At 38.1% G+C, this 10,494-nt stretch overlaps 1 protein-coding gene across 2 annotated transcripts in view; it reads left to right on the forward strand.

Moving 5' to 3' along the window:
- The window catches only part of AMPH (amphiphysin), a 248,958-nt gene that overhangs the window by 206,250 nt on the left and 32,214 nt on the right, over window positions 1–10,494 (forward strand). The window contains exons 16-17 of one of the 2 annotated variants that reach the window (XM_012656466.1): window positions 2,988–3,044; window positions 7,382–7,507. In XM_012656466.1, the coding sequence (XP_012511920.1) occupies window positions 2,988–3,044; window positions 7,382–7,507 (183 nt within the window). The remainder of the gene's footprint in view (window positions 1–2,987; window positions 3,045–7,381; window positions 7,508–10,494) is intronic. The other variant, XM_012656467.1, reaches the window with a different exon arrangement.

Raw genomic sequence — 10,494 nt, forward strand, 5'->3', positions numbered from 1 at the left:
TTGTAGTTCCCTGAATAAGTCCTTCATTTCCAGGAGATCGGTTTGATTTTTCTTTAATATTTTAATTTCTTTAGTGACTTTTTCTGCCAAGTCCTGGATTTTTTTTGTGGTTTCCTTATGCTGGTTGTCCATTTTTTTCTTGCATATCATTGAGTTTTCTTACAATCCATGTTTGAAATTCTTCTTCTGTCATTTTAGTGTTCTGAGTTCTAAAGCATTATATATTGACCCATCTCTCTGGAAGGTGAGGACTTAAAGTATCTTTTACCTCCCAATTCACCCCTCTCTTCAGCTTCCTGCCTGCCTCTGACAGAGCCCATCAGAGCCACGCAGTGGCCTGTGGTAATATAGTGGCGATGAAAATGCAATGAGCAGCCTAGCTGTGAAGCTGATGTTTCATTTTATGCCAATTTTTTGTCTTCCTTTGAGGTAATAATTGTGGGTCTTGTTTGTCTCCTGTTGGGCGATTTGCTTACTTTTCTAGGTACTTATCACCAATTCAAATGCATACTCTATGGTTATATAAATCTCCTCTCATTTTGTTGAAAATATTGAATATTCAGTTTCTTCTTCTTGAAGAAATGTCCTCCTTGTCCTTTGGACTGCTGCAGTCTCAGCTGGGTCCTCTGTGACTGTGACTGGCTGCACCAGCTGTTCTCCCAGGCTCTCCAGCTATGTTGATCCTGGGAGCTGCCCTCACCTCCCTCCTGTCCGTCACCGTTTTCTGGACATAAATCATCCTCCTGTGTGGTTTAATCACTCATTTTGGTAGAGAAGCTTTCTGAGGAAAGTGTGCATGAAAGGTGTATTTTTGTGAACTTACACATCTGGAAATGTCTTCATTCCTTTCTAGATAGATATATATAATGGACTGTTAGTTTCGATATTACATTAGAAGTTGTAAATCATTTTCCCTTAGAATTTTAAAACTCTGGCTCCATTCAATTCTGCCTCTTAGTGTTGCCTTTGAGAAACTGTCATTTTGATTCTTGATATTTGTAAAAAACCTTCCTCTCACCCCTCGTCCTTCTTCTCCCCACCCCCCACCACTTTACTTTTCTCTCTGGAACTATGTGGAATCTTTTTTTCACCTCAGTGTTTCTGAGATTATATGATGATGGGCTATGGTCTGAGTCTGTTTTCATCCATTGCAGTAGGCCTTTTTAATCTGAAATTTTATGTATTTTGGTTTGGGGAATTTTTTTTCATTATTTCACTGATGATTTCTCTCTTTTGTTTTCTTTGTTCTCTGATTCTGTAACACTTGTCTTTGTCCTATGTGAGCTTCCTGAGGTTGTATTCTTTTTATTTTTTTCTTTGCTATTTCCTTTTCTCTGTCATACTTCTCTGCTTTCTCTGCTTTCCAACTCTTCTAACGGATTTTTCACTCCAAAATTTTTTTTAATTGCCAAGAGCTCTTTTTGTTTACTATGTTGTTTTTTTTTTTAATAGCATCCTCTTCTTGTGTCATGAATGCAACCCCTTCCATTATATCTCTAAGGGTATTAATAATCATTTTTGATGTTATTTTTATTGCAAAGTCTTTGTTTTTTCCACTTGCTTTTTCTTTTTTCTATTTCATTTCTCTCTTTCATATTTGAGACTTCTTAATGTTTGTTGATGTTGACTGAATAGTCATATTCAAAGTGAGATGCTAAAATGCTGACTGGAAACTCATATGAGGATAGGTAGAGCTTATCAGCCGTGGTCATTGTTGTAAGATTTTCTAGCTCATCTTTTCTGTTGGGGAGCACCTGGTGTCAGATTCTTTAGGCATTTTTTTCCTTGAGTTGGTCAGATTTTCTAGGGAAGATTCCTCTGGTCTCCTGTGGGGGGTGTGATCGGGAGAGCTGAGAACCAGCCTGATTACTAGTGTAGTGGAGATGAAAAGGGAAAAACTGAGGGCAGGGTGGGGAGAGAGGGGCACAAGTTCTCAAGATTTACTATTTAAATGGTCACCGAATCCTTCTACTTTCCTAATATGCCTGTGTGTCCTTCAGTTCAGAGGGCCTCTGTTTCAGCCTCTGTAGAATTAATCTCATGTCTTCTGCTGGGGTAGGAAGGATCATTGCTTGCTTTTCAGAGTAGGTTAGAATAGCTCAAGGTCTAAGTACTTTCTAGTAGACTTTCAACCAGTTTCCCCTGTCTTTAGCGCCACCCTGACTCCTGTTTCTTGTGGTTCTGTATGCGTCTTCCTGACCCACTGGGAGTTCTGAGGAACAAATTGGGGTTATTCTTGCCATTTCTAACATCACCCTGGGAGACAGATTTTTTGGATCCACCAAGTTACTATTTTTGTCATCCTTACAGGTTCATGACTTTGTAAAAAAATCCCCTTTATTGTTGTGTAGTTTGGATTCTGAAGGTAATAAAGGTAATTACGTGTGTTCAATCCATCATCTCTAACCACAAGTCAGTGGTCCATTTTTTCTGTTGGGGAGCCTCTGAGGTCAGTTTCTATAGATATTTTTTTCCTGAGCTGGTCGGATTTCCTAGGAAAGACTCTCAGGTCTCCTGGCTGCCAGTATAATGAGAGATGAATTTCCCTTAGAGATCACTCTTTCTTTTTATATTTCTTCCAGCTTGATTTTTTAGATCAATGAACATATTTTATAAAATTTTTAACTTATGATTCATACATAACCCCTAGAAGTAACACTTAGGTGATTTAGTAAGATTGAATTTACAACATTTTAAAAGTTTAAATTTGAAGCCCATAGCAACTGATTTCTAATTTGAAGAAAACCAGTGCACCAAAGATCCCCTGAAACCAGTGCCCTTAGTTTAAGAACTCTCAGTGTATTCTGCTAGCAAAGATACATATTTAGAATAACTACTGTTAAAACTTACTTTTGCATTTTTTGTTTTAATGTTTTAAAATAAAAAGGGACTTTCAAAAACTTAAAATGTATTTCTTGACACAAGTGATGGTAGCTAATTTAAATATCTTTTTAAAAAAAATCTTCTATTTTCTCCCCGATTTTCAGCCCCAGGACACTTCATTATTCACGATGCAGACAGATCAGACTATGATCAGCAACTTGGTAAGTCGATTTGGCTTTGTGTTTTGGGGAAGTTGTTAGTTACCTCAAATCATTCTAGGTTGTCTAGAGTTTGAATATCTAGAATGTGGTTTCTACAACTCCCACCTTTCTAGAACACAGGAGAGAAAGCATCTGTTAAATTTCAGTGTGACTTTGAGTTTGGTTACTTTTATCATAAAGGCACAGTGGTCCCAGCAAAAACTCAACTCTCCTAATTACAGACCCCAGCGGAACACAGTGAATCCATCAAGGATGTGGCTATTTCCATATGATTGTAACTTAAGCTCCAGGATTTTAAATGAAATTGCCTCAAGAATTCGTGCTTCAAAATAGATCCTTGCTTGTTTCTCGAGCCTGAAACTCCCTCACTTCTCATCTCATCCTGTCATTTTTATAAGTCACAGAAATAAGTAATGCAAAGAAAAGTTGTAATTCCTAATTCCATGGCAGATGAGAGGAGAGAAAAGCTTAGTTAGAGAATGAGTAGGAAGCAGAAAGAGTTACTCTTGGTGCTAAAGAAGATTCTTTGAAGATCAGTGTTGCAGTTACCATGGGAAACCTTTTTAGCAGCAGCTTACTAGTCAAGATGAATGAATTGACCTTAAGAGATGTCACTTGTGAGCTTGTCACTGCTACACTTCAGAGGATTTGGCATGTTTGAGGATTAGTTCACAAGGGTTATTTGTGGCATTATGGTTTTTCCATGGAAATAGTGTATAATTATCCCAGCTCCTGCTCAGAATTGAATTTTAGTAGAATGAATTTTTCTTTTTAGACTATTTCATTTTTAAGTAAGGAATTCTGTTCTGAGAAGTTTGTCTTAAAGATTAATTTGATATTTTTAAAAGGCAAGTATGTCTCTAATACCTCTAATCTCAATAGATTGTCATACTTTTGCCTTTTTGGTAAGCAGGTAAAAGGCAGAGTCTCTGTGGACTGCCAGTAAATATTTAGGCGTTTCAAATACAAAATATATTGGTGTCAGTAATGGAGCCAGAGAGACTCATTCTTCATGTTCATTGGTGATTCTCAGCCTGGGTGATGGAGCTGGAGAGTGAGATTTGTAATTATCAATTGTGAGCAGATTAAGAAAAATAAAGAAATGCAGGTTTAAAAGGAAAGGCAATTTGTCACAGTTGAAGACACATCTACTACTTTGATGCAAAAGATTTGGGCCTAGAACTGAGTGGTTTTTACGTTTCTCTGACCATTTCCCTACCATCCACAGCTGGCTGTAGGAGCTTCCATGCCTGTCTGTGGACATCTTGTTTCTCTTCTCTTGTTCTGTGAAGCAGACATCTTGCACCTTCTTTCCGTTGGGGAACTTGGCTTTGTCATGCCCAGCATTGCAAATCCTGCTACTAATGGTTCTGCCCTCTGAGGAACTAGGAAATCAGGGAACCTGTGTGTCCCATTGAGCTGTGCTTATACAGGATCTTCCCAGGAGCAGCAAAACATCCCAGCATGTGGTTCATTGACTGTTCTGAGTGAGGTGGGGGTGGGAGTTGGTAGTCAGCTGTGCATCTCCCAGCCTGCATCTTACGGCCCCACAGGACATCCCCTTGAGTACAAGTTTAAACCTTTTGAATCATCAGTCCTTGCTCAGGGCCCATATCTGCCTCCAAAGCCATTCTCACTAAATTAGCTCTTCCAGGACTAGAGAAGCAGGGCCTACAAGGCAAACACCATATCGTATGTGATAGACTCCCAACCCATCTCCTCTTCTTCTGCAGTGACCTGCCCTACATCTTAGCACAGAGGATACCAGAAAATATGCTCCACGGCTACACTACTTATTTTACTGTAAAGGAAACATTCCATTTCTGATTCTCAGAGTTAAACCATTGTGGCATCTGCTGTCCCCAATATATGTAGAGGGTACACCTCTTCTCTGAAGGTATAATAATTGCTACTCAAGCAAACAATAGAAAACCCAGCACTCCAGAATAGTTGTGTCTTAGTATCAACCCATTAGCAATTTTTGTCAAGGAAGGCATCTTGTAGGAAAACTATGGGACACCATTTCTACAGGACTGTTTTAGATCTCTCTCTGAGATGTTGCTCACAATTTATCTTTGTTTTTCTCAATATCCTGATTTACAGTTTTACACTATCTTAGAAGGAATAGAAGGTTGACTTCTATTTCTAAGTTTGCCTCATCATTTAGTGAGTTGCATTTTTGCCTCAGGAATTTAAGTTAAGAAGTAATGCCATAGTATAATATTTGGTGTGCTGTCATAATATAGTGACCTTGTAATGCAGTCAAGCAGGTTGTGACTTGTGGGGACATAACCAATCCCTACATTCTCTTCATCCCATACTATCGTTGCCCTTGTCCAATTTCAGGAAGCAAATGCAATTAGACTCATTTATGAAATCACCCTGGCTATTCATTCTTGCCTTATATAAGACTTCAGAATTTCTTCAGACTTCTAACAAACCCAGTCTCTGATGCAAGTTTCTTTTTCATTTTAAGTTACGTTTGCATTTTTGAAAATGTACATTGATATATGTATCTGTCTCATGTTTTGAAATTTCCCTTGACTCCTCATCTGGCTTCAGAGTGACTTCCTTCATAGCAGACTCAGCTTGCAGGGGAATAGCATCTGCTCATGGGTTTCCTGGGGCTTTGTCAGATCACTCTGTGACCTTTGTTGTGCAGGTCACTGATGCCATGCTCTCATAGCACATGCCCTTGACTTCCCACATGGTAAGATCATACCCCAAGCCCTTATAGTCACAGTTTGCTGCTATGAAACAACGTGTTCCATTATGAAGATAATTCTTTTTGAACAATAAAAGTGAAGTTTTACCCATAAAAGACTCCTGAGAGCATATTAGAGTGAATTTTATCTCATTCTTTCTTAAAAATTATGTCAGACCACTTCTTAAAGGTTATAAAAGCCCATAAAAATAACAACTGTCTGCACACCTGTCTACCAAAGTGTCCTTTGATTTTATTATGCCCTTTGAAAAGAATGGTGATGTGATCCTGGCATCCATTGCAATGAATAATTTGGTGGGGTGCGTAAGACAAATATTTTGTGTTTTTATCCAACACTAGGTTATTAATTATTCATTTTGTATAACCGCAGCATAATTTGCCATCACTTCTCCATGGAACTTGTCATGCACACTGACTTAGATGAACATACAGGAGAAAGAGAAGGGGGTTTTGGTTGCTTATGGTGAGAATCTGGTAGAAGTTACTGAGACTTCTTACTCCACTAGTAATACACTTTTAAACTTTTTTACAGTTTAAATGTTCTGATGGAAAAGGACCTTAATGAGCCCTCTAATGGCCATTCGCTCCATGAAATAATCAGGCTAGACAAATACGCTTATTTGTATTAATAAGGATGGAAAAAGGGAATATTTTCAGTAGACACGCATTGACTGTGGTATTTTAAATGGCCTGTTGTTATTTTATATTGCTAATTTTAAAAATTGAAAACATCTTTAGCTAAGAGATGCCAGAGTCCTGATCCAGCATATGAGCATCATTGGAATCTAAATGGTGTCTGTGTACAGAGGGGACGGTGGGACAGAAAGACCTCACCATGCCCACACAACTAAAAGGGTCTAATTGATGCCATGCAAAATACTGCCCTGTGTCTCTTTAAGCAGTTACTTTATTATATGAAACAAATTGACTGCTAAGGATTTTACAGGAGGGAGAAGGGGAACAGGGACTAAACCGGAATTGACAACATGGCAGCAAAGTATCTATGACTGTGGGAGCTAGTAGCCAGGTAGCTGGGTCTGTTCCTTCCAACCTACTAAGTAAAGCACTAGCTTCATGGTGACCCGTTAGGTCAAATGAATGCATTTTCATCTGAATATTGAGATGATCCCTTTATTTATTTATTGTTTTTTTTTGTGCAACACATATTAACAGGACTGAAAGGCCCCTGAATTTTGTGTCCTGTGATTTCTTCCTCACTCCTTCCAGCTGAGTGTGGGACCTCCTATGATCTCCTATCTCTCTGCTAAATAGCAGAAAGTACCATTTTAGGATCTCTTATAGACCTCATTGGGAAGTGAGTAGTCCAAATGTTGCAAGTTAATAAAATGAGTAGCCAGGATGGTGAGCTTTGGCCTGACTTAAAGGGAAATGACAGTTCATGGTGATGGTAAAAGCTTGAGATTCTATTCCTAGACTTCTCAGTTCTGTAAAGGCCCATGATGCCAAATGCAGGATTTTTTTCCAGCACAGATTTCATGAAACTAGTTGCCTGTGGGATAACAGAGAAAACCTTAATTGTCAGGTATTCTGTAATGTTAACTATTCACATGTTGACTCTTTTTCCTCTAACCTGCAAACCAAACACTCCAAGGTTGTATCTGAACAGGCTCCACCCACTGAGCTGAAAGCAGAGGAGCCCCCCGCCGCTACCACCCCTGCCGTTGGGCTGGACCTTGGACTGGACACTCGGGCTGAGGAGCCGGTGGAGGAGGCAGGGGTGAGCGCCACCTCCCCCCACCCTGCACCTGCCTCATTGCCACAGCCATGCTCATCTCATGGCCCCACTCATGGCTCCCATCCATGCCTCACGTGGACCAAACAAGCTCCATGTTTGTTGTGGCTTCCATGTTCAGCTAGAATTTCATTCCTGTTCCCTTTCATTTTTTAACTATTAAGATATCTGGAAAACTGATCTTATGATCTAGAAAAAACTGCCATGTAACCACAGGGATGGCTCTCTAAAAAGGATGCCTTGATTCTTTTTGAGACTCTCCTGTTCACAGTAGAACTTGCAAGTAATCAGACCTGTTGATGCTGGAGACATGCCTTTCGTTAGGGACCAACATGCCTGTGATAAACAGAAGGATAGTAACTTTGCTGGTTGTGTCTACATATTGATTACTTATAATACTAGTTTTATCAGTTGGTTAAGGCCCAATGAGGGATTGAAATCCCATATATCACAAATCCATAAGCCTATAAGGATTCCTACATGTTCAATCATTTGCTTAAAATCAAGTCTGCTGCTGGCTGTTAAGATAACAAGGACATTGAGGATGTATTTTGTGCTAGGAGGGGGAACCATCTGTCTGCTTGGAAACCTGTCCTTACCCTGATCCATGTAGTGGTAAAGAATATTGGGATTATATCACAAACTGGGATTAGCTCTAAGATGCACCAGGTAGAATTGGACAACGTGACACCCATGAAAGTATAGAGAGTTCAAAATACACAAGGAGAGTGAAAAGTAATTTATTTATGAAATCCAGTAAAATGTTTCCCAAGAATTTCAATCAGGATACCATTTACTGCAGCCTTCATGGAATCTGTAGAAATAGGGAAACCGATTTCCCTATTAGCAAAATTAAAATCTCCTAGATTAGATACCTAGACAAATGAAAGTTATGTTTCATGCTGTTGGTGCCTTAGGTCATTTTACAGGGAAAAGTGTAGGTTATCTATCAAATCAATAGTTTATTAATAGAGTAGAAATATAAATAATAGGGCTAGATAATGATGGGAAATACTTAAGAATGTCTCAAGAAAAAATATCATATTTTACATTTAAAAATACAGAGTTGGACCAAGTCCTGGTAGGGAAAATAAGAAACGTATTCAGCTAGATTTTTCTCTCCTAGAAGTGCTGCTTGCATGGACTTTAGACCAGGTAGTGCTGTGTCCAGGTTTTTCTCCCTGTTACTCTCAGATTCACTGGTGACCTCAACAACTCAGTGCAGATGGGGCATCTTCATTTGGCGTCCAGTTGTGATCTGTCTGTTGACCTTAGCTTTAAGATTGTACAAATAACAAAGGAGGGGAAAAATAGAGTTGAGTATTTGACTTCTGTTATAATTAAGAAGAGAATTGATTTCAAAAAGAATATGGATGATGCCCGGGAGTTAGAAAGACATTGATTTAGGTTTTGAGGAAAACTGCTTCAATTCTGACAGGCTCTCATCAAACTCCTAGCAGCACAGTCTTCATCTTCACCAGTGTTTTTAAACTAGAATATTGAATCCATGTCCCAGACCATTCAGTGTAAGGCTAAATGAATATTTTACATATATACATATATACTATATGTATATAATTTATAATCTTTTTAACTAAGGGTAATATTAAAAATATTCAACAAACTGTGGCACAAGCATCGACCATCACTAAAACCAGCTTCTCTAATATTGGGTGAGGAGATACTTGGAAGAATTCTTCATTCTGAAAAATACTTTATCTCCTAAAGCTTATGGGTGAACTTTAGAGAATCAAAGATTTTGATTCCTTGTGAATTATAAGGCAATTTAGCGAGTGTTAGGAAGGATCAGACACCTCCTGAGATGCATAGGTGATGTAAGAACAGTAGGTGCAGAGCTCAATGTGATCCACCCTCTCCAAACAGAAAAAATTCAAGTTCATCTCTCTGTATGGACTGAAAAATAACAGTAATAGTGTTAACTAAGAGGGAGAAGTTTACACCAATTCAATTTCCCTAATGCCCATCAATAGTGGCTGCCTTCCATGTTTCGAATAGGCATCCTTGGGTGAAACCAATTCTTCCTCTTGTTCTCCCTTTGATTTAGAGAATAGTATCATATAGGATGTATTTTTGTTTTCTCAAGTAGATTTATAGCTTCTTTCTTCTGGTCATAATAATGGAACATAATAGTAGGGTTATTTTTTCTGAAAAAAGACCTCTTCTGTGGCTACTTGTGTGATATTTAGTCATAAAAGCAAAAATCCCCGTTCTGTTTCTGGCGTTAATTAATTGGCCAGCTGTGGTTGCCATCAGTCAGGGTTCAGTTGACATGACCTTTTCAGGTAATTCTTTTTACTGCTGAAATGTTACCACACAGTCATTAGTTCAGGTTTTGACAGAATGCGTTTCATTGGAGATGAAGTTTGTGGTGGTTTTGTTAAAAAAAAAAGAAAAAGAGGCAAGAGTAATTTCAAAAACAGGAAACTTTAGCAGTGGCTCCCAAAGAAACCTGAGGCTGTCTGGAAAAGTTCGATTATTACTTATTTTTTTACATAAAAACATAGTTTTTCTTTTTATTTATATCACTTTAAAAGATAATTGACTCTTCAAATAAAATAGTTGCATAATTTATTGTCTTTAGGACACATATATAAGTAAAATGTATGATCATATTTAGCATAAATCTTTTGAAAGATTTATCCCTGTTTGATATACATAGATGTAAATGATGTAAATGATACATAATGTAAATGATGTTTTTTAAATTTCAGTTTCCCATTATTTGTTGTGATTACTAGAAATACAATGAATTTTCTTATATAGATTGTGTATCCTGCAACTTGTTAAACTCGTTTATTCATACTAGGGATGTTTTTGTAGATTCCATCTCATGTTCTACATAGATGATCGTGTTGTGCAAATAATGAAAGTTTTACTTATTCCTTGCCTATGTGGATGCCTTCTGTTTCTTCTTCCCTGAACATACTGGCTAGAATATTTACTATAATTTT

The sequence above is a fragment of the Propithecus coquereli genome, unplaced genomic scaffold, assembly GCF_000956105.1.
Source record: "Propithecus coquereli isolate 6110/MARCELLA unplaced genomic scaffold, Pcoq_1.0 Scaffold502, whole genome shotgun sequence".
In the NCBI taxonomy this organism is placed as follows: domain Eukaryota; kingdom Metazoa; phylum Chordata; class Mammalia; order Primates; family Indriidae; genus Propithecus; species Propithecus coquereli.